The 25,537-nt window shown below is 37.6% G+C and overlaps 1 protein-coding gene and 1 pseudogene across 1 annotated transcript; both read right to left on the bottom strand.

Annotated features, from left to right (window-relative positions):
* Positions 1–217: 217 nt before the first annotated feature.
* Positions 218–1,156, bottom strand: LOC139703625 (olfactory receptor 2L13-like). Its single transcript, XM_071607110.1, has one exon. The coding sequence runs from the start codon at positions 1,154–1,156 to the stop codon at positions 218–220; it is 939 nt and encodes a 312-aa protein (XP_071463211.1).
* A 15,100-nt stretch (positions 1,157–16,256) lies between these two features.
* LOC139703627 (olfactory receptor 2L13-like) lies at positions 16,257–17,194 on the bottom strand (annotated as a pseudogene).
* Between the last annotated feature and the right edge of the window lie 8,343 nt (positions 17,195–25,537).

Raw genomic sequence — 25,537 nt, 5'->3', positions numbered from 1 at the left:
GCACAAAATAAAATGTGATTAATATCCCCATTGTTAATATTAATATGGATTTTAATGTTTTCCATTAAATTCATTAATTATTATTGTTTGTTTATAGTGATCACTAGAAATCTAATTACAGATTTAGATTACATTATACATATATAGGTCAGCAGTGCTCTAGAGTTTTTCAGTCTGCTTGGAGAGAAGCCATACAGAGGAGAAGGGACAGCCATGCTCACTTCTTCCTGGGGGAGAACATCCCACACACTCTTCTCATGGCCCACAGCACCTCTTTGTTTCTTAGGCTGTAGATGATGGGATTGAGCATGGGGGTGAGGATGGTGTAGAAGACTGCAAGGATCTTATCCTCTGCTGGGGAACGGAGACTCCTGGGACGGAGGTAAGTGTAGACAAAAGGTGTGTAGTAAAATGTCACCACAGTTAAATGTGCTGAGCATGTGGTGAAGGCCTTTTTTCTTCCCTCTTTTGAGCGCATGTGGAAGACAGCAAAAAGGACCCGTCCATAGGAGGCATTGATGCCAAGGATAGGAACAAGGAGAAACAGGCTTGTGCTCACAAACACCATGTACTCATAGACCCAGGTATCTAGACAGGCCAGTGGCAACATGGCAGGCACATCACAGAAGAAATGATTGATGGCCCTGGACCTGCAATAAGGAAGATGAAGGGCATAGACAGTATGTGCCAGGGAGTTGATGGAGCCCAGTGTCCAGGACCCCAGCATCATCTTCCCACACAACCTCTTACTCATGCGGATGGGGTAGTGGAGGGGGTGGCAGATGGCCACAAAGTGGTCATAGGCCATCGAGGCCAGGAGTAAGCCTTCTGAGCTGGCCGTGGTCAGGAAGAAGAAGCTTTGCACACCACAGCCCAGAAAGGAGATGCTCTTCTGGCCAGACAGGAAGTTGATGGCCATTTTGGGGACCGTGGAGGAGATGTACATCAGGTCCATGAGGGAGAGCTGGCTGAGGAGAGTGTGTGTGGGGGTGTGGAGCCGGGGGTCCAAGAAGATGAGGGCATTCATCCCTGAGTTCCCCAAACAGGCGAGAACAAACACAGAGATGATCAGGAGCAAGAGAAGTAGGCCAGTGTGGTTTTGAGGAAACAACCCCAGCAAACTAAAATCATTTGATGTTTGGTTCCATTTCTCCATGAAAAAGCACTGCTTTAACTTTTTTAAAATGAAAATAAAAACAAAATTAAGCAATGAACATGACAAAATAACAGGAGAATAAAATAAATTATATTTATTACTGTTTGTTTATAATGAATTGTTAATCCTACAACATCACAGCTTTCTTGCTCATTGGATTTTTAAATACAAGTATCTGTGTAATTGAGATAACTAATGTGTAGTAGCAGCTCATATTTTTATCTCTTTTTCCATTTTTAATTGGTACATTATACTTGTACATAATTATTGTATTCGTAGTAATGTATTATATATGCAAAAAATATAGCCATATAATATGGCTGATATCACTCCCTAGTATTTCCCTCTTTCCTGTCTGCCTTTACCCCTCAATCCCTTTCCTCTACTGTTCTCCCTGTGGTTTTCATGAAATTCCCATTTCCCTTGGCTTTCTTTTTCTTTTTCTTCTCTGGCTTCCACACAGGAAGACAGAAAACATGATTTTTAACTTCTCAATTTTCCTTCTTTCACTTAACATAGTGGATTCCAGTTTCATCTATTTTCCTTCAATTGACATAAGTTATTTATTCTTCATGGCTAAATAAAAATACATCTTTTGTGTGTACCATATTTTCTTTATCCATTCATCTATAGATGGACACCAACATTGGTTCCATAGTTTGCATATTGTGAATCATGCTGCCATAAACATGGGTATGCATGTATTACTACCATATGATGAATTTAATTCTTCCTTTTAAATACTGAAGAGTGGCAGGACTGAGTCATATGGGTTGGTTCCATGCGTAGTCTTTTGAGGAACGTCTATACTGATTTCCATTGTGGTTTACTAATTTATAATGTCAACAGTGTAAAAGTGTTTCTTTTCCTCCACATCTTCTCTAGGGTTTATTATTATTTGTATTCTTGATGACTGTCATTCAGAGTGGTATGATATAAATCTCAATGTAGTTTTGATTTGCATTTTTCTATTGTTACTGATACAGACTAGAAGACACAGAGACAAAGACAGACACCTCTTCTCATCTGATCCCTGACAAAGATGCCAAAAACACAGTGGAGAAAGGATAGGGTTTTTATTTTCAAAAATTTGCCATAGGAAAACTGATTATGAATATGTAGAAAAATGAAACAAGAACTTTACCCTTCACACTGCCTAAAATTCAACACAAAAGAGAGCTAAGCATAAGACCAGAAACTTAAATTTATAGAAGAAAACCTGGGGTCAACACTCCAACAAACAGACACAGGCAATAACTACTCAATAAGACCCTTAAAGCTCAACAAATAAAGTCCAGAGTTCATAAATGGCATACCATCAAATTATATATAACCTTTCTGTAGAGCAAAAAATCAACAAGGAATGTGAAGAGAGAACCTAGGAAATGGGAGAAAACCTTTGTGGGGTACTCTTCTACCAGAGGATTCATGTCTAGAATATATAAAGAATGAAGAAAGTGTTTTAGACAAAAATCAAACAGCTCAATTAATAAGTGGGCAAATCAGTTAAACAGACCTCTCAAAAACAGAAATACAAATGGCCAACAAAAATATGAAAAACTATTCAATTGATTTTGATATGCTAATTGAATATTTATAGTTACTGCCCCAGTTCTCTATGGTAACCATCTCAACTTGAAATCCAAGGTTTCTTATGTGTGAACCAATACAAATTAAACAACCAAGGAAGTCCTTCCTAGACACTTCTGGGCAGGAACATTCCTCAGGACTATGCACCACCAGAAGAAAACATGGGGTCAACACTCCAGCATTCAGGCACACGGAACAACTACTCAGTAGGACCCCTGAGGAAGCCAGGATCCCTGCATTGTTACCATCTCAACTTAACACTGACTATTTACCAATTTCATGGAGTGTGTGACTCAGAAATTTTCTGTGTGCTTGAGTTTTCTTTTGTTCCTGCTCTTTCCTCCCCACTGCCATTTTTGCAGCTAAGTAAACCAGGGTCTTATTCCAGGTGCTGTGCTGCTCTTCCAGGTGCTATAGGTCACCATCCAAAGCATTGTTTTTAAACTGTGAAGGTTTTGTGTGTCCTATGTGATCCACCTAGTATGTCTCTATATGATCATGCCTAATTCTATAACTCAGACAGGTAAAAGCACATGGACCTTAGACAGAATGCTTATTTCCTCTTCCAGTTCTGTAGTTTGGTTTCCATAAGGGGCAGGCAGAGGGAGAAATCTGTCACTATGTGGTTCAACTAGGAAAGAATCTTAAATGTGGCACATTCAATATTTATAGCTTATATGTATTTTTAATTATTCTCTTCAGATTTAAATACATAAGTAAAGCAACAAAGATTAGATGTTCATCATTAAAAAGAGAGAAAAGGTAAAGAAACCAATAAGAGGGAAAAATGAGTAACCTTCCCCTCCTAGATAAATATTTTATATTTTTATGCCCATTCTTATTTATATTTTTATGTAAGTACTTTATAGTTATTGACTTATTTAATTCTGACAACAACCCTAAGAGGTATTAAAATATCACTATTTTATAGGTGAAACAACAGAGCCATAGAAAGATTAATTTAAACAAGTTCAGTTTACTAATAATCGTCAGATCCCAGATGCTAACCAAGTAGTCTAGGGTCAGGTAGTCTAAATTCCACTATACCCTAATTTCTCTAATGTTACTGAAATATTAGTTAACTCAAATATTTTAAAGTTGATTGCCACTGTTAATATTTTGGTACACACATACTCAAACTGATAAAATTTCAATTCTTTATTAGTTTAATTTTTATAGTACAACTCAAATATAATGTTTATATTTGTAACTCAACTTTAATACCCCCTCTTTTTCTCTTTAGGTCTTCTCATTTCTGGTAATGAATTTCACCTTTCATTTATTTTCCCCCATTTGTATGAACTCTGATTATGATATTTTATAACTCCTACCCCTGCTAGCCTTTGTATGAGACATGCTGCTTTACAGTTTTGTACACATCCATCTGAAAAGTTGTATCCTGTCTCAGATATAAAGTTTTATCATTTTGGATTATCGACTTTTCAACAGGAAACAACAGTAATTAATAGCTTGTTGTCACAATTTACACTTAGTAACAAAATATTTGGCTTCATGTAACTGGTAAACATGAGTAACATTTTGGAAAAGGACATCTAATAAAAAATGAAAAGCATTTTAGAGCTTTCTAATTGACAAATATTAGGAGTAAAAACACATTTGGGGAACTGGACAGATGAATGGATGTGTTGGGCATATGGGAGAGATGGGATCACAGACAGCTCTTCTTCTAAAAACTTTTGGAAACAAAACACTCAACCTCAGTGAAAATGAGAAAACACCAGACAATGATCTTCATGACAAACTCATTCCTTAAACGTGTTCACTCCTTCCATTTTTTGCCAGTGCTGCTAATAGATAACATACAGAATATCCCACTGTCTGGATTAAGTATTTAGTGGGTGACAAACAATAGAGCAGCAGCTCACACATGCTCTGTGGTCACACAGCCATTCCTAAAGGTAAAAGAAATCAATCAGGGAATAAGGACAGAGGGACAGTTGGGCAGCAGCACTGAGGAAGCCACTCCAAAGAGGTGCTATTAGAGCCCTCAGTTCCTGGATCACTCTGCACAGACTGAAGAGCAGGACCAGCCCTGGAGAGAGCCTGCCTGGGTCATCAGGTCAGCAGCAGAGATAAGAGGGCTCTGGAAGCCCAGGCCCTAGGCAAGGGTGTAGGGAGGAGTGAGGACTCAGACTCTGCTTTGGACAGGTGAGAGGACAGTGGATGTGGCATGAGTCAGGTCCCCTTCTGGAACTTACTCAGGAGGCTCTGGTTGATGAGAGAGGTGAGAGGAGGAGCCTGTGTGTGACAGAGACTGGGCAGAGGGCAATGAGGACACTTGGGGCTACCCTGGGTTTAGAAAAGGTAGTCAAGCAAGCAAGGGAACCCCGAGGCCTGAGCATATCAGCATAGCTGGGTGCTGCTTAGGGACAGTGTGGGACCCATTGACTCCTCTGTGTGTCCCCTGGCTCAGGGGCTATTGCATATTGTGCTGTCAGTATATCTACTGATTGACTGAACCAAATAATCATCTTAGGAGTAAATTAGTGATATAGACCAAATTAACAAAATCTGACCAGATCATTTTATAAAATACTGTTTACCATACACATGCTAGAAATGTTCACTCCTTCCATTTTGTGGCAGTGCTGCTAGGTATTGACTTGCCCTAATAGATAAAATACAGAAGATTCCACTGTCTGGATTTAGTATTTAGTGTGTTTCAGACAATAGAGCAGCAGCTCACACATGCTCTGTGGTCACACAGCCATTCCTAAGGGTAAAAGAATTCAATCAGGGAATAAGGACAGAGGGACAGTTGGGCAGCAGCACTGAGGAAGCCACTCCAAAGAGGTGCTATTAGAGCCCTCGGTTCCTGGACCACTCTGCACAGACTGAAGAGCAGGACCAGCCCTGGAGAGAGCCTGCCTGGGTCATCAGGTCAGCAGCAGAGACAAAGGGGCACATTCTTCTTTGTTTAGTCCAGGTATAATTGCAGAGGAAGAAAGGACCCAGCAGCCCTTGCAATGTCAAACTCTAAACACACAGTCTGCTGTAAATTTATTTCTCAATGGCCCAGTCATTTTGAAGGGAGACCTGTGTTGACAATTAGATTTTCTGCTATGTAATTCAGTGTCATAAAATTGTTTAATGATAATTACTACAATAATTATTTTTTTCCAAATTTGAAATCTTTTCTGTTGTCAGGCAATTGATAAGAATATTTACATTCAGTATCTTACATCTTGGATTTGAAGGTGTTATAATCTGGGACAATGGAGTTTGTCCTGAGGGTCTTTTTTCATTGATGACAAACAAGTCTTCATCAAAGATGAGATTTATTTTTATGCTCCAGCTTTACATAAAACACCACCTTTTAGTAAATTTATAACATGGAGAATATTGTTTCTGTGTCTACATAATGTATCTAAGATCAGCATCTCTCTTAATTATCCTTCAAGTCATGTTGCTCAATTCTGTAGTTTAAAAAACACTGCATCTGACAGATCCTAACATAGGTAACTGAAGCAAGTGTAGAAACCCAAGTTTATATTGCAAAGTTAACAAGTACTGCACATTTTTAAAAGTATTACAGACACTCATCCCAAGACCAATGAGAAACCAGTTGAACCTCTGTTAACTCAGTCCCAGAAACCTCAGGTGAGAGCTGTGGAGAAAGGAGTAAGAGACCTGTGTGTGTCCAGCACATAGCAGGGCCTGAAGGTGTATCCATCTCCCCTCTTCCTTCCATACCTCAAATATGGAGGAGAATCAGACCCAGAGAAATGCATTATCTAGATTAAGGTCACAACCCTGGAGAAAAGCACATTGTGGAATTTTAAAAGTTCATATCACCTCATTTTACTGTTTTTTCTTTATTTGGTGCCTGGCATTGAACACAGTTCTTAACCACTATGTACATCCCCATCCCTTTTTATTTATTTATTTATTTATTTTGAGACAAGTTCTGGCTGAATTGCTTAGGGCCTTGCTAAATTGCTGAGGCTTGCTTTAAACTTGTGATCCTCTTGCATCAGTCTCCAGAGCCACTGGAATTAAGGCATGCACCTCCACACCCAGCACCTCATTTTACTTTTATGTTTACCCTTAACTTTCCCAATCTGTCATGCAATGACTTTCTCTTTGTACAGTAGAAAGTGTTTTCTTTTGAAAGGAAAACCACATCTCCACAAGGTGTCCATTAGTTAAATCTAACACAGATAAACACCTCAGCTAATTAATATTATTTTGTCTCATCTCATTTGAAGCTCATGAGTTTGTATTTGGAGATAAGTAAGTTTATAATTAAAGGATGCCCTGCTTAGAGTTTATTGAGTTCTTCAAAAAGGTTTAAACACCAGTGCATCCTCAGTTTTCCATGCTAAGCAACTAGGGCCTGCCACTGAGCAGAAAGGAATTCTCAGAACATATTCATGTTCACTGCTCCAACCTCTAGCCTCATCTTTGTACTGAAATCACAAAGCTCTTGACCTTGTGCATGGTCCCCTATGTTATAGCTTTGTCCTACATCTTCCTTTGCTGTTACCTTGTTCAAGTGGAAACAGTAAAACATTCCTTACTTAGGTTCTACAAGGAGGACAGAAGGATGAGCTGCTGCAGCTGGTGTGCAGGACCTTCCTCCAGCAAGCCTCACATGTTCTCCTTTTGCCTCTAATTGATCCCCAGTGTCCAAGTCCACAGGGAGAGGAGCCTGGCCATTTCACCTGATTTTGCTGACTTGGAAATGAACTCAGTTAAACTTACAGCAAATCCACCAATCCACTCAGCTCTGCAGCTTTGACCTGCTGCCCAGGGTTAGTCTCAAGAGAGAGGAACCAGCTATTCCAGAACAGGATGGAGAGCTGTAAAGGGTGTTAGGTAATGGTTATTGAATCTCCTTCTTTTTTATTTAGAGACCTAAGGAGCAACCAGATGTAGGAATCACATATGAGTCTTCTGCTGGAGAATAGCTACATTAGTTGCAGGAGCAATTACCTTCTTCAATCTGGTCAGTTTCCATTATTGGATCTAATGTGACTAAGATAAATTATGCTCTGACACATACATTCTTCTGTTTGAGCAGAGGTAGATGATGGTTTTGTGATAAACCAGTCAAAAATTTTACTAACATAAAAATTTGATTTAGACAAAATGTGAAAAAATAACATTTAAATTCAGATTAAATAAATCTATCATACCAAGTCCACCACTGAGTAGACGACTGAGTTGGGATTAAACACTTAAAATATTAGTTCATTGAAAAATCATTAAAATAGGACTAATTGGAAGAACATTCTGAGAACGAATTTGAAGTATGCATGCCTAATGTTTGCAGAGTATTTTTTGCAGGGATGGTAATCTCTCACTATCTTATTGAGTGTCTTACTAGATATGAGGATCTCTTACTATCTTATTGAATCCAGAGACTGATAAAACAGAGAGAATAAGTTCAAGTTGTTTTTGGTTCTTAACTTTGACCTGGAGTGTTTTATTATGAGATGACAGTATTTTTTAATGAGATTGTATTCAATAAATATTAGTAAATCATATTATGGAAATATAATGAAGTACAAAACTTTAACAAATGAGTTTCATTATTTCAAATTTCAGGAGTGCATATGTTATAAATATATACATACTTTATTTTTATTTTTTTTTTTGCTCATCTTTTACAAATACCTCCTGCCTCCTTCTTGTGCAGAGTGGTGCCTACTGCATCTGCCTGCAGAATTCCAGCCCAGCCTATCCTCAGCCTGTTCCCAGGCTTCACAGTTGACCTGGAGCAATGAAGCATGGCTGCAGAAGTGTGCAAGCCATAATGACAGATCTTAGTTTTAATTAAGAACACAAATATCATATTGGTTATTTGCCATGTCACATAACATTCTTATTCTCTAAAATCTAGTCACACATGTTTTTTTGCATGTGTGACTAGATTTTAGAGAATAAGAATGTTATGTGACATGCCAGATAACCAATATGATACTTTGAAATAAATGGATTTAGTGAGAAAGTACGAAGTTAAGTCAAGGAAACTTTGAATAAATGGATTTGGTGAGAAAGTACAATCAGAGTTCAAATTTCCTGACATTAAGTGTATCAGCCTCCTTCTTTCTGCACCCACACACCCTGCCTTTTCTCCACTGACAGTGCAGGAACTGGCCCTGCTCCATCCTAGGTACACCATCATTTTCTGCAAGGAGATCATCTCTTCTGCATCTTCCCTTTCCATTTTTCTCTCAGCTGGATTAGCCTTATAAGCATGTAAACAATTTGTTAAAAAAAGTGTGGTGGTAGGAAATTTAATCGTACTCTTCAAACCAAAGTAAAAATCAAACAACCTGAGGTAAAGTTCAGGATATTTTTCGGTTGGTAGAGATGGTAGCTGCTCCATATTAAGGTGGGTAATGTGGGTATGATGGATATTAAGGTGGATGATGTGGGTATTATGGCCAGGGGTTCATACCAACCTGCAAGGATAAAAGGACTCCAAATTTCCATGATGGGAATGGGATTAGACAGACAAGCAAGTATTTTCATAAGTGTGTGACACAGATGAAGGTGTAACATGAGAGGTACACAAAGTAAACTTCGTTCCTTGAACACCTTGGAATGTATGTTTAGAAACTTTACTAAGAGTTTTAAGGGAGACTATGGGGTGAAACTCACTCCACAAAGGTTGCATACTCTCTGTGACCCAACTTAGGTGTGATCTGGACATCAGAAGAATCTTTAAATGAGAGAATCATTGCTGAGGTCTTTTTAATAGTTGTTGGAACACCTGGACACCCAAACCAGTTCCCTTATATTTATTGCTGGCAATCAATATAAGATTGAGAGCCTGTCTAGATGAACAGTCCAAAGCTGATGTTAGATCAAACCATAGCAGCCTCTAAGACCCCCCGAAAAGGAAGCTAAACAGAAAAAATCTGACAAAGAAAATACAGAAAAGGAACCAGTTTTTCCCAGTGAGGGAGAAAAGAACCCACCACCTTACACCTCTATTCAATATAGAAGAGCTCATGTGGGTTACCCAAGCTGCTTTAAAATGGCTGGAGGGACATGTTCCACATGCAGAAGGCAACATCCAAGTCTATGCCCAAGCCCAGTTCCCTGACATAGACACAGAGTCGGACCTCAACAGAGATGAAAACTTGCACCCAACCTCACCAAGACCTATGAGACAACAAACAGGCCGCCCCCTCAGCCCCTTCATCCCCAGAGGCAACAGATGATGCCCCTTCTACACCAGCTTCTTCTTCCTCTGTGATGTCCTCAGGAATCAAAGGGAGTGAAAATCAAAGGAAGTGAAACTATTGTAACATGGGATTCAAGCAAGTTACTTACAGCTGTTTCAATGGATAAAAATTAAAATGGATAAATTACCTCAATTTGATTCATTTTTACATGACAAAAAATGTCCTAATATTATTGAAACAAAATCACAATGGTTAAGGCTGCTTCCATGTGAGGTGCAGGGTCTATTTTATTAACAATATTTTATGATAGGTGTTGTTAATGTTAGCAGATTAAAACATGAGTAATGAAATAGATGCTGTGTTAGCTGTTATGACACACAATAAAAAATATCACATTTATGTGTCAATCATTATCTCCTCTTTTTTCAAAATTTTAAATCAGGATAATTTTGGCCATCTCATGGTAGGAGAGTCATTGATAGTATATAATTAAATTTATATAATATAAAATACAGAAATTATTGTAGTTTTAGTTAATTTCAAATAGTATATTTTTTATTTGATAATAACTAAATTATGCATCATGATACATGATGTTATCAGTTTAATCTGATTGTCTCAAGTTAATTTGAGATGACATTTAGAGAAATAAATTACCCTTCTCAATTTTTTTCTTTTGCAAATTATGAAAGTTCATACCATAATTAAATATCAACTGCTTCATAAAGACTCAGAATTCTATTTTAATCATCTTAAAATACATTTTGGAATCCAAATTGGGAATAATTGAAGTTTATTGAAAAGTCTTGGCTTTTATATTAGGATAAAGATACATAAGATAAAAATAAATCATTTTAAAATTTTAAGTGTATAATTTTGTGCTATTAAGAGCATTCACACTGATGTACAAACCATCACGGCCATGCATCTTCAGACTTTATTCAGTTCAAACTAAAACTCATGAAAAATTTATCTCCCCTTCCTTTAGCCCCAGGTATCCACCACTCCAATTCCTGTCTCTCTTAATTTGACTAATCTATTTCATGACTAGTTTCTTTCACTAAGTATAATGTTTTCCGTGTTTATCCTTATTGTGGTCTATGTCAATATTTACTTTGTTGTAATCCCAGTGAGTTTTACATTGTGTATATGTACCACATTTTGTTTATCATTCACCTCCAGATGGACATGGCACACAGATAGTTGTTTTAGCATTTCCTTTGGTTTCTTTGAGTGAATACCCAAAGATGGAAATGCTGGATCATTTATTAATTCAGGGCTAATTTTTTTGAGGAATCACTATACTGTTTTCCACAGTGGCATCACCATTTCAAATTGCCACAAAACCCTGCAAAGCTTCAAGTTTTATACCTTCTTATCCAAACATATTTTCTTTTATATTTGGATGAAACTTTCCTTAGTGAATGTGAAATGGCTTCTTTTTGTCGTTTTGATCTTCAGTTGCCTGATGAGTACAGAGGTCTGTGATAGCTTCATGCCTGTGGCATGCTTGGTGGCTAGGAAGTTTCTGTGCAAAGATACAGAGTGCCTGGCTGCTGGGAAACTTCTGTGCAAACACACAGGATACCTGACTGCTATGGCAATGTCCTTCATGAGGATGCTCTGTGTTAGAGTCTTATCAGCCTCTTCCTTGATCTCAGGCCCACAGCTCCTGGGAATAAATGAACACTTGTTAGACAGCCGCAATGTTTCACTGAGCCTAAACTTGCACATAACAGTAACTTTATACAATGGAATTTCCTCAGAGCTATATAAAGCGCCTAACATTGCATATAGCTACTTAGTATGTAACTGAGGAAAAGCAACATAATATTGCTAAGTCTGTAACATGCCTAGTAATACAAGGAACAATATGTATTAATGATGCCAATATAACCTATTGATATAAATAAAGCTAGCAGCTCAGGTAAGCAGCTTTGCTTTTGCTTGTGCACTTTGCTTCTTTCTCCTTTTATTGTCCTTACACCTGTGGCTCCCTTGGCTACAGAGGAACCATGAGCTGCTCCAAGAAGACTGCACAATGTGAGAAGAACAAGCTAATATCACTGTGTACAAACCTGTATGTAGAGCAAATGTGTAAGTCCTGCTGCTGAGCTGAACTCTGTGCTAATCCTGTCACCAGCTCAGCCCCTCAGCTTTCATGCATGCTCAGAGATGAAATGATGAAAAGCCCACATAGCACAGCACAGCTCTCAGGGACTTTCTGGGTGTGGGACACTGCGTATGTGCACAGGTCTCATGTGCCAAGGCAGCACTGGAAAGGAAAGAACAAGGGGATAGGAGGGGAAGGGCAGTGCCAAGATATGGAGATTGATGAGAATGTGCTATGGTGGGACTATCTCTCCCCTCCTAATGCATATACCAAGATCCTCACCCTGCATTGATGGTTCTAAGAAGTAGAACCTGTGTACGGTGACTGTAAGGTTATGAACATAGGGACTCACAAATGGAATCAGGGCCTTTGAAAATTAGCTCCTAGTGAGCTTTCTCACCCTCCACCATGTGAGGACATAGAACAAAGGCATCATGTTTAATCAGGATGCAGCCCTCACCAGGAACTGCATCTGCAAGAATAGATTTACGTGTTTCCTACCTTGAATGCACTAAGGTACAACCACAACTTGGAGGCACTAAGGTACAATTTCTGCTGTTCTTGTCAGGTGCCACCAAGCATGACACAGGCATGAGGCTATCAGAGACCTCTGTACTCATCAGGCAACTGAAGATCAAAACCACAAAAAGGTACTGAATTCAGCAGAGGTTCTGCATACAGGCCCTGTTCTCATTCCAGGCGGTGAATGTTGGAGGGAAGAGGAGCCTGGTCCATTGGTCTCTGACACTCCATGGCCTTGGGAAACTCATGCATCTCTCTGAACTTAATTTGTTGGAAAGCAAAATGTCAGCATTTTGCCCTGTAATATCAGTAATGCCATCACTGAAACTGAGTGAGCAAATTGAACTCTTGTAACACCCATTTAAGGTAGACCTGAGATGCCAGATGAAAAACAATAAAGTCACTGCTTCGGGAATTGCCCCAGTAGGTCATGCAAACAGCCTGCTGTCTTTACAACTCTATTTTTTTTCCTTAGCATCTTTTTATGGAACTGTCAACCATGACCATAAGATTGGATTTATACAGTAGCTGGTGAACCCATCCTTAAGTGATTTCCAGTTTTCTTAATGACTTGTGCAGATTCCACTTCAAACTTCTTAAGATTTTGATATGAGGTATATCTGAAAAGATCACATTTGAAACAATGCAAGAATTTTCACAGTGAAATCTAATCATTTTCAGAAATGATTAGATTAGGAAAAGTGTGGCCTTATCAGTGGATGAGGCCACTAGCTAGGTGGTAACTATAGGCAATAGAGCATTACTGAAGCAGGTAGGTTCCTCTGTGTGTGCCTTTTGAGTTTTTTTGTATTGCCCTGATGAATGCAGTTCTCTCTCTCTCTCTCTCTCTCTCTCTCTCTCTCTCTCTCTCTCTCTCTCTCATCTCTCTCTCTCTCTCTATCTCCTTCTTGACTCCATGATGTGCTTCCTGACCTTGGAGTCAGAACAATCAAGTTGACTATATAGACTCAGATCTCGGAAACCATGGGTTCCAAATAATATTTCCTTCTCTGTGGTCTTGACATCAGGTCTTTTGGTCATGGCAACACAAAACTGACTAAAACAGAGTTTTAGTATATGGCTCATCCACATACTAGAATTTACTCAGTCTTTTCACCAAGATTCTGCAAGTCAATCCTATTTTTTATTCCCAGATAAAATTCCTTTGTTGGAGATTCATCTGTCTATATCTAGTTTTTTTGCTGTTTTGATGGTTTTCACACTAATATTCCAAAGATGGGAGGCAATGATGTAATTTTCATTACAGTAACTTTTTGCCATCAGTAAATATGGACATGTCCAAAGCCATCAGAAATGATGTTCTGAAATTCTTTCCTAGTAAGTCCTCTGGATCAGGTGAATTATATAGTAGAGCCCACCCACATGAAACTAAATTCAGAAGCTCTCCTTCCCCTCAAGTCCCTGACATTCAGAGAATAAATGTAGAAATCTGTGGCATTGCTCAGATTTCTGCAATCTGCTAGGTTCTTTATTAGCATCTACTCCATATAGTCTTGAATGTTGTGCAGTAATGCATCTCAGGGAAACTTATCAAATCATCTTCCTCTCAGCATCCTGGTTCCCTACTCAACATGCATAATTGTGGCCACATTTTAAACCCAATTGCTAACCTTCAGTCATTATTTTTCACTTCCTTTCATTCATTTTCCCCTTGCAACTGTTAGATGAAAAAATTTATAGCACATGGTGTCTATTCAAAATATTTTTAGTGCTCACTGTGTCTTTAATATATTAATTTAGGAAAGTTTGATATGAGGAAAAACAAATGAGTATTTTCTTATCTTTCTCATCACAAATGTAGTTAAGCTTTATGATAACATGGAATGTCGCAACAATTAACTTGTATTATGCACATTAATGCTACTAAGCATTTTTTCTTGTCTTTAAATCTATAGGGAAAAAAGAACTTATGTTAAAGAGTAGATGTATAAGTATCTGAATATTGAGTACTTAAGTTATTTTAGTGGACAAAAAGATGTATAAATGTCTTGTAAGTTGGATACCGGTTTGATATTTGTGCCTTAACCTGAGTTCTTCTATTCCTTTTTCAGAACCCTAAACAATCATGAAACAATTTCACTTTTTAGCCCAATATTAAAATATTGTTTTAATTCTCTTCAAGCCCTGTAGTCAATACCATTAGTTTCTAAAGAACTTCCTAGCCACAGTTAAACTGACATTTACAATCTAATTGTAGCACCCGGGATTCTTAATTCAAGAAATAAATTAATCTCCATTGAGACAAAACAAAGAACATCCTGAAAGATATCTGGTTGCCCATTAAATCTTCAGAAACACAGAGGAAGCAGGCTGGATGTGTACACACCAAGAACAGTGCCAGAACAGGCATGAGGCAGCATTATTAGAAGATGTCACCTGGTCAAACCTCACTCCAGGACTGTCAGGTCAAGGCACCTCAAAACAGCCCATGAGCACAGATTTGGAGGATGTGGACAGCATAAAGGATGGACAGTTACTCCAGGAAGGAGCTGGGCATATGGTTGATGGCTCCTGGAACTGACCAGGCAAACAGGAAGAATGGGATACAGTGATACAAGGCTGCCAAGGAGATGTTTGATGTTGACACCAGTGTGCCCTGTTGGAGGCACAGGAATTACTTAGATTTTAGGGAATCGGAGACCCTATGTGCAGCTCAGATGAGCCACTGATAACAAATGTCAAGGATAATTTTTTAGTGAAAGCAAGGAACGTGGCAAATACACAATCACAGAATATGAAAAAGGCAAAGAGAGAAAACTGTGGCCTTGGTACATGTAGCAGAAAGAGCTTCTTTATGTATTATGTGCCTGGAGAAAGATTACAGATGTGAATAATTGTGCTTCCTAGGAGCCATTTGGATTTCAGTATCTCTACAAAAGATAAAACTAAATGTTAGAAGAATACAAACTTCTTATTGTTGTTGTTATTTTTGACTTTTTCCCCCATTGGTACTGGGGATTAAATCCAGGGTGCTTAACCACTAAGCTACATCCCCAGCCCATTTATTTATTTTTTTGTTTTGTTTTTATTTTGAGACACGTCTGCATAAGATTCTGAAAGCCATGCTAAGTTGATAAGGCTGCCTTCGAATGTGCAATCCTCCTGCCTCAACCTCCCAATTTGTGATTTTAGGCACCACATTCACGTGAAATAGCTGTGTTAAGAGTATAATTCCTTGTCCCAATAATAATAAGTCATATGTGATCCTGAAGAAGAGGACTACTAGCCACCCAGAAGTGCTGGATATTTGGAGACCCAGGCCCCATGTTGTGGGAAATTTGAAATGTACACAGTGCAAGCTGCTAACAGGATATAACTCTAAAAACATGCAGTGCTGGAAAACATGAAATAAAAACACAGGATACAAGCACAGCAAGAGTATAATGTCAAAAATAGAAATAATATTTCAATATCCGTTTATAATTATTTTAAAATATTATGTGAACAAAGAGCATATTGTATATTACATATAATAGGAGAATATCAACATTGTCAATGTTATCATTGAGTTTTCAATTAAATATATTAATCATTAATGTACATATAATAATATATAATTTAATATCACATTTAAACATGTTACTAGAAATCGAATTATATATATGGAATAACATACATCTATAAGTCAGCAGTGCTCTAGAGAGGTCCAGTCTGCATGGAGAGAAGCCATACAGAGGAGCAGGGATGGCCGTGCTCATTTCTTCCTGGAGGAGAACATCCCACACACTCTTCTCATGGCCCCCAGCACCTCCTTGTTCCTCAGGCTGTAGATGATGGGATTGAGCATGGGGGTGAGGATGGTGTAGAAGACAGCCAGGTTCTTATCTTCTTCTGGTGAGCAGACATTCTTGGGACGGAGATAAGTGAAGGCAAAAGGAGCATAGTAAAATATCACAACAGTTAAATGTGTGGAGCATGTAGTGAAGGCCTTTCTTCTTCCCTCTTTTGAGCGCATGTGAAAGACAGCAAAAATTACCCGTCCATAGGACAAAGTGATTCCAAGGAAAGGAAGGAGGAGGACCAGGACTGCACTAAAAAAAATCATGTACTCATAGACCCAGGTGTCCGTACAGACAAGAAGCAACATGCCTGGGATGTCACAGTAGAAGTGACTGATGGTCCTGGACCTGCAGTATGGAAGATGAAGAGCATACACAGTGTGGACTAGGCCATTGAGGGAACCTAGTGTCCAGGACCCCAAGATCATCTCCACACACATTCTTTTGCTCATATATATGTGATAATGGAGGGGGTGACAGATGGCCACAAAGCGGTCATAGGCCATCATGGCGAGGAGTAAGCCTTCAGAACTTGCCATGGTCACAAAAAAGAAGCTTTGTACACCACAACTCAAGAAGGAGATACTTTTCTGGCCAGAGAGAAAGTTGTACACCATTTTGGGGACAGTGGAGGAGATGTACATCAGGTCCATGAGGGAGAGCTGGCTGAGGAGAAAGTACATGGGGGTGTGGAGCCGGGGTCCAAGAAGATGAGGGCAGTCATCCCTGAGTTCCCCAAACAGGTGAGAACAAACATAAAGATGATCAGGAGTAAGAGAAGTAGGCCAGTTTGGTTTGGGGGTAACAGCCCCAACAAAATGAAATCATTTGAAGTTTGGTTCCATTTCTCCATGAAAACCATTGTGAAAATGCGAATGAAGAAAGCAATTCTCCTAAAGTAAAGTTTGACTTTGAGGTTTTGTAATAAAATGAGGATTTGGAATCACAGTGGTTTCTACCAGGAAGCTCCAAACACTGACTAGGAGATCAAAATGGAAAAATCTCTTCACACTTTTCTTTCTTGTCAATGTTTTTGTTTTTAGTTTTTGGTATAAGAGGCTGAACCTAGTGATGCTTAAACAATGTGCCACATCCTCAGCCCTTTTTCTATGTTTTATTTTGAGACAGGATCTGACTAGGTTGCTCTGGGCCTTGCTAAATTGCTGAGGCTGGCTTTAAACTTGTGATTCTGCTCCCTCAGCCTCCTAAGCTGCTGGGATGACAGGCATGTGCCACCAACCCTGACAGTTGTCAACTCTTTAAAAAAGACCAACTGGAGGGATGTTCTGGGAACTCCATGGAAGTATGCATGCAGATGTTTGCTCCCTGTTGCATGGGTAGCAGTGACAGACAGGATGATCTCTTCCTGTCCTGCAAACCACAGACTGGTACACCAGGGAAGGATACATTTCATGTCACCTGTGGGACTTAACTGTGACCTGGTTCTCATCATATATGAAGAAAATATTCACCCTTTGACTTTCTGAGTCTGTCTTTTTCACAGAGTATGATGTTTTCTTGTTTCATCAATTTACTGTCAAAAGCCATAACTTCATTCTTCTTTATGGCTGAGTAAAACTTCATTGTGTATGTATAGCACATTTCCTTTATTTATTCATCTCTTGAGAGGCTCCTTAGTTGTTCTTATAATATGGGCATTGTGTATTTTCCCGCTATAATCATTGATTTTCCTATAGACTTTTGATGAACTTCCACACAGCTTTTAAGTTGGTTTCATTAATTTGCAGTCCCATTAACAATGCATGAGTGCATTTTCCCCATATCATCACCAGCATTTATTATTACTTATATTCTTGATAATGCCCTTTCTGATTGGAGTGACATGAATTTTCATTGTGGTTTTAATTTCAATTTCCTAGATTCTTATGGATGTGAAACTTTCTTTTTCATGTATTTTTTGGCCATTCTATATCTACTTTTGAGAAATGTCTGTTTGGTTCTTTACCCATTAATCCATTTGGCTTTTTGCTTTTTGTGGTAGATATTTTGGATTTTAGAAGAATGGCTGGTGAATATTTTCTCTCTTTTTGCAGGCTGTCTCTTCATACTTTTTTTTTCTTTTCTTTTTTTTTTTTATGTGTAGAACTTTTTAACTTGATGCTGTCCCACTGATTGACTGTTGCTTTTATTACTTGAGCTTTAATTTTCTTTTTAAGAAAGTTAATACCTGTGCTGATGCTTTGGAGTGTTCACCCTATGTTTTATTCTACCTTTGCAAAGTTTCTGGTGTATTTCTTTGATATTTATTGCACTTAAGAGTTGGTTTTTGTATAGAGTAGGGATCTAGTTTCATTCTTCTTCAAATGGACATCCAGGTTTCCCACCATTTTTGTTAAACAGTCTGTCTTTTCTCCAATGCTTTTGGGAACTTTGTCAAGTATCTGATGACTTTGTGTATGTCAGTTGTCTCTGTGTCTTCTATCTTATTCAATTGTTCTTCATACCTGTTTTGAGACCAATATTATGTGGATTTTGTATAGTTCTGTTGTATAATTGAAGATTTTATATTGTGAAAGTTCCTGCACCACTACTTTTGTGAAGGATGGCTTTGTGTACTCTGGGATTTTTATTCTTCCAAGAGAATTTTAGGGCCATTTTCTTTTGTTCTTTGAAAAATGTCATTGTTATTTTGTTTTGGGTTCCATTGAATCTGTATATTGCCTTTGGAAGTATGGCCATTTTGACCATTTTAATACTACCTACCCAAGAAGGGCAGTCTTTCCATTGTCAATGTCTTCTGGAATTTCTTTCTTTAGTGTTTGTAGTTTTCATTGCAGAGATCCTTCAGCCTCTTGATTGAATTCATTCTAAAGTATTTGTTTTTGAAATTCTTGTGAATGGGATAGTGTTCCTGATTTCTTTCTCATCAGATTCATTATCAGACTATAGTAAAACAATTGTTTATGCATTTTTGTTCTTGTGTCTGGCAACTTTGCTGAATGTATTTATCTGTGTTAGAAGTCTTCTAGTGGAGTTTGAAGGGTCTTCTAGATATAGGAACATGTCATCAGCAAATAGATCATATGAATTATTTCTTACCTATTTGTATAGTCTCAGTTTCCTTGTCTTGTGTCATGTCTCCTGAAACAGATTCAAGACACATGTGGAATAATAGATGTAAGAGTGTCCATTCTTGCCATGCTCCTGATTTTACAGAAAATCCTTATTTTTTTTTCCATTCAGTATGATGTTGGCATCGGATTTTTCATTCATTTCCTTTAAACTGTGGAGATAAATATCTTGTATTCCTTTCACTGTTGTGGTAAGTTTTTTCCACATATTCAACATTAATGAATTCTGGATTTGTTGAATGCTTTTTCTGCATTTATTGAGGTGATTATGTAATAATTGTCCTTAATTCCACTTATGTGGTGGATTATATTTATTGATTTGTGTGTAGAACCAAACCGGCATAACTGAGGTAAAACTTGTTCATGGTGGCCTTAATGTGATTTTCCATGTGATTTAGTCATATTTTATTTTATTGGGGGATTTTTCATGTGTGTTTACTAAGTGCATGCTTCTAAAGTTTTCTTTTCTTGATGTGTCTTTGTCTGGTTTTGGTGTCAGGGTGATACTGGCTCCATAGAATGAACTGGTAGTGTTTCCTCTCTTTCTATTTATGGAACAGTTTGAGGAGGATTGGATTATTTTAACTTTAAGGTCTGGTAGAACTACTGTGGGAACCCATCCAGTCCAGCAGTTTGTCTTTTAAAAGGCTGTTGTTCTGTGCTTCAATCTCATTGCTTGATATTAGTCTACTTAGTTTTTCTGTATCTTTCAGGCTCAATTTAAGAAGGTCGTATGTGTCTAGGAATGTTTCCATGTCTTCAGTATTTTCCAACTTCTTAGAGTATAAGTTTTTTCAAAATAGTTTCTGATGATCCTCTGGATTTCAGTAGTGTCTGTGGTGATATTTCTTTTTTATGTTAGATTTTGAAATTGAGTCATTCCTTCTTGTTTTTAGTTAGTTTGGCTAAAAGTTCATTAATCAAAAAACCAACTCTTTCTTTCATCAACCGTTTTTTAAATCTTAATTTCATAGTTTTTGTCTCTCCTTTCAATTATTACCTGTTTTCTACTGAATATGGTGTTGGTTTGGTCTTTTTTTATGTCCCAGAGTTGTAAAGTTAGATTATTTATTTGGTGTCTTTCAAACTCAATGACATGAATTTTCCGCTTAGACCTGCATTTATACCTTCGTAGAGATTTTGATAAATTGTTTCACTAATCTCATTTATTGCTCAGTATTTTCTAATTTCTCACCTGATTAATTCTGCTATCCATTTATCATTCAAAGGCACATTATATAATCTCCAGGTCTTATTATAGTTTCTGATTTTTAATGTATCATTGATTTTTAATTTTATTACATTAAGGTATGCTTATATAAACATACCATAGTGAATCTCATCACCACGTACATCCACAAGACAGCAATTTTGAAATTACTTAATGAAGAAACAGAAAGATCAGTGGAGTAGAGGGAAGGAAATGGGGGATTGTAAGGGGGGGGCAAGTAGGGGAAGTACTGGTGACTGAATTAGAACAAATTATATTTATGTTCTTATAATTATGTCAAAATGAACTCTATTGTCATACATATCTAAAACGAATGCACACAAATAAAAACTATTTAGAATCCTTAAGAAACAAAGACAACTAAAGGAATGCACAAGCTTTTCAATCAAATAATAGCAAAAAAATCCAAACTTTAGGAATGAGATTGAAATTCAAATGCAAGGTATATTTAGAATCCTGAATCAGAAAGATTGAAAAAATCCACTTTAAAATAAAAATGCCTAAAAGATATAATAAGGATATAGTTTTAAAAGCCACAAGAGAAGAATACAGATCACATTTACAGGCAAGCCAATCAGGATTTCAACTGATTTTCTTGCCCAGAGAGTAAAAACAGGTGTCCAACAAGAATGTCATACCGAGAAAAACTACCTATCAAGCTTGAAGATGAAATAAAAGTTTTCCATGACAAGTAGAAATAAAAACAATTCACAGCGACTAAGATTGCATTCCCAAATTATATGTTGAAATATTTCATCCTAAAGAAATGAAAAATAGAAATCAGAACCATCCTAGGATCCAATTCTACTAGAAGAAAGTCAATTATAAGAATCAAATCTGAATTAACCATTAGAAATAAATCAAATTGGCAGAAAATACAAATCATCTCTCTATAATAATATTGAATATAAATGGTCTACGCATTCTAGTGGAAGACTTAGATTGGCAGAGTGGTTTTACAAGAAACAAAACAAAACAACAACAGACCACCCTCAGTATGTTTTAACAAGAGACTCACCTTAAAGACAAAGATACCCACAGAGTGAAGGTGAAAGGGTGGAAGAGATATGTGAAGCAAACAAAACCAAAAGCAAACAGGCATTGCTACTCATATCAAAGTAGATTTTAAGCCAAAAATGATCAGGAGATACACTTTCTGCTTATTAAAGAAATTATCCAAAAAGAAAGATTATGATTGTAAGTATTTATGATCCAAATGTTGATGTACATATGTAGATAAAACACATCTTTTCAATATGACAAATTAAATAGACCACAATAATACACTACTGGGTGATTTAACATGCTTTCTCCAATAGATAAGTTATCTAGATATAAACTAGGTAATGGCTCTTCAGAACTAAAAATACTTTTAGTCACATGAACCTAGCAGACATCTGTAGAACATTTCATTCACTGGAAACTGAATTCATTTTTTTTTTTTTGGAGACACATGGAACCAATTCTAAAATAGATCATAATATTGGGCATAAGTCAAGTCTTTGTTAATAATTGACTTACATCTCACGTAGACACTCCTACTCATGGATAAGACCATGTCTGCCAGATGAGGCTTTCCTTTTCCTTATTACATGTTGCGTAACTACTAGATGCATAAAGGAAAGTCAACATGTAAGGACCAAGAGGTGTCAGTCATTCTTAGCAAATGTTAGAGGATAATTTTAATTACAATTATTTTGGGGAAAAAAAATTCAGTTTATTTTTGTGGAGTGGCCTGGAATGTTTGTAAGCTGAAAGATCATGTTTTGTAGTACACGCTAAGCAATTATATTAATTTAATTTCAGCTGTACGTAGGAAGCTTTTTTTTTCAACTTTTATTCTGAAGGACCATTTTTCTGGCCATAGCAGGTCATCCAGCCTCCAGATACCAAAAAGAGAGGGTTCTCTTTATTGCTGGCATCTCATAACAGCCATTGGGAAGACACCAATAATGGTCACACTGGAGCATCTGCAGCCCAGGGGCTGGTTCTGAGTAGTTCACATCCAGAATGGTGAATGTAAAGTCTGTGGAGGATTAGAATCTGCACTCTAAGAGTGGAATTTATGAAAGGCCCTGAGAACAGAAATCCAGCAAAAATGGATAACTCCCAGGAATAAGGGATGGGATCAAACCTAAAGCACCCACCTACAGAGCTCCAAAGGCCAGCCAAGACTAAATTCCAACAACCAGAACTTCTGAATTAGAACTCTACCCCACCTCCTCTACTGGAGTACACAATTTTCTAGCAATCCCCAATCTATTTTATTCTACACTGGGAAACAGCAAGCTAAGAGCTATGACTTTGTTTTGTTTTTTTTTAACTATCCATGCTGAATTTTCTTTTTTTTTTATTGTTGGTTGTTCAAAACATTACAAATTTCTTGATATATCATATTTCACACTTTGATTCAAGTGGGTTATGAACTCCCATTTTTACAGATTGCAGAATCACATCAGTTACACATCCATTGATTTACATATTGCCATACTAGTGTCTGTTGTGTTCTGCTGCCTTTCCTATCCTCTACTATCCCCCCTCCCCTCCCCTCCCCTCCCCTCTTCTCTCTCTACCCCCTCTACTGTCATTCATTTCTCGCCCTTGTATTATTTTTCCCTTTCCCCTCACTTCCTCTTGTATGTACTTTTGTATAACCATGAGGGTCTCCTTCCATTTCCATGCAACTTCCCTTCTCTCTCCCTTTCCCTCCCACCTCTCATCCCTATTTAATGTTAATCTTCTTCTCCTGCTTTTCGTCCCTACTCTGTTCTTAGTTACTCTCCTTATATCAAAGAAGACATTTGGCATTTGTTTTTTAGGGATTGGCTAGTTTTGCTTAGCATAATCTGCTCTAATGCCATCCATTTTCCTGCAAATTCTATGATTTTGTCATTTTTTAATGCAGAGTAATACTCCATTGTGTATAAATGCCACATTTTTTTTATCCATTCATCTATTGAAGGGCATCTAGGTTGGTTCCACAGTCTAGCTATTGTGAATTGTGCTGCTATGAACATGGATGTAGCAGTGTCCCTGTAGCATGCTCTTTTTAGGTCTTTAGGTAATAGACTGAGAAGGGGAATAGCTGGGTCAAATGGTGGCTCCATTCCCAGCTTTCCAAGAAATCTCCATACTGCTTTCCAAATTGGCTGCACCAATTTGCAGTCCCACCAGCAATGTACAAGTGTACCCTTTTCCCCACATCCTCACCAGCACTTATTGTTGTTTGACTTCCTAATGGCTGCCAATCTTACTGGAGTGAGATGGTATGTAAGGGTGGTTTTGATTTGCATTTCTCTGACTGCTAGAGATGGTGAGCATTTTTTCATGTACTTGTTGATTGATTGTATGTCCTCCTCTGAGAAGTGTCTGTTCAGGTCCTTGGCCCATTTGTTGATTGGGTTGTTTGTTCTCTTATTGTCTAATTTTTTGAGTTCTTTGTATACTCTGGATATTAGGGCTCTATCTGAAGTGTGAGGAGTAAAGATTTGTTCCCAGGATGTAGGCTCCCTATTTACCTCTCTTATTGTTTCTTTTGATGAGAAAAAACTTTTTAGTTTGAGTAAGTCCCATTTGTTGATTCTAGTTATTAACTTTTGTGCTATGGGTGTCCTATTGAGGAATTTGGAGCCCGACCCCACCGTACGTAGATTGTAACCAACTTTTTCTTCTATCAGACGGCGTGTCTCTGATTTGATATCAAGCTCCTTGATCCATTTTGAATTAACTTTTGTGCATGGCGAGAGAAAGGGATTCAGTTTCATTTTGTTGCGTATGGATTTCCAGTTTTCCCAGCACCATTTGTTGAAGATGCTATCCTTCCTCCATTTCATGCTTTTAGCCCCTTTATCAAATATAAGATAGTTGTAGTTTTGTGGATTGGTTTCTGTGTCCTCTATTCTGTACCATTGGTCCACCCGCCTGTTTTGGTACCAGTACCATGCTGTTTTTGTTACTATTGCTCTGTAGTATAGTTTGAAGTCTGGTATCGCTATACTGCCTGATTCACACTTCCTGCTTAGCATTGTTTTTGCTATTCTGGGTCTTTTATTTTTCCATATGAATTTCATGATTGCTTTCTCTATTTCTACAAGAAATGCCGTTGGGATTTTGATTGGCATTGCATTAAACCTATAGAGAACTTTTGGTAATATCGCCATTTTGATGATGTTAGTTCTGCCTATCCATGAACAGGGTATATTTTTCCATCTTCTAAGATCTTCTATTTCTCTCTCTTAGGGTTCTCTAGTTTTCATTGTATAAGTCTTTCACCTCTTTTGTTAGGTTGATTCCCAAGTATTTTATTTTTTTTTGGAGATATTGTGAATGGAGTGGTTGTCCTCATTTCCATTTCAGAGGGTTTGTCCCTGATATACAGGAATGCCTTTGATCTATGTGTGTTGATTTTATATCCTGCCACTTTGCTGAATTCATTTATTAGAAGAGCTACGACTTTGGATCCTAGCCACAACAGCTGACTATGACCCAAGACTTGGATTTAACAGCCCAGCCCCCAATTAGTGAAAGGACAAAAATCCATCTTTGCCAGTGCTTTAGTCTGCCTTGGCAGAAACAAACCCTTTATTTCCCACTAAGTTTTTTAAAATTTATTTCATATATAAAACCATTTTAAAAAAATTTTTTCAACTTAATTTAGTCTTTCTTTACTTTTTAAATTCTGCATTTGTGTGTGTGTGTGTGTGTGTGTGTGTGTGTGCTTGTGCTCTACTTCTCAGAGGTTCAAGTATATCTATATACATATATATGTGTTCAAATATATGTTTGTGTATGTTTGAATAGATATGTGTGTGTATATAATATATATATATATATATATATAATGAAACAATGAAACATTGTATATATATATACA

This window comes from Marmota flaviventris (assembly GCF_047511675.1).
Source record: "Marmota flaviventris isolate mMarFla1 chromosome 5 unlocalized genomic scaffold, mMarFla1.hap1 SUPER_5_unloc_1, whole genome shotgun sequence".
NCBI classification, from domain to species: domain Eukaryota; kingdom Metazoa; phylum Chordata; class Mammalia; order Rodentia; family Sciuridae; genus Marmota; species Marmota flaviventris.
The sequence above is the reverse complement of the archived record's forward strand: the minus strand, read 5'-3'. Positions and strand labels throughout refer to the sequence as shown.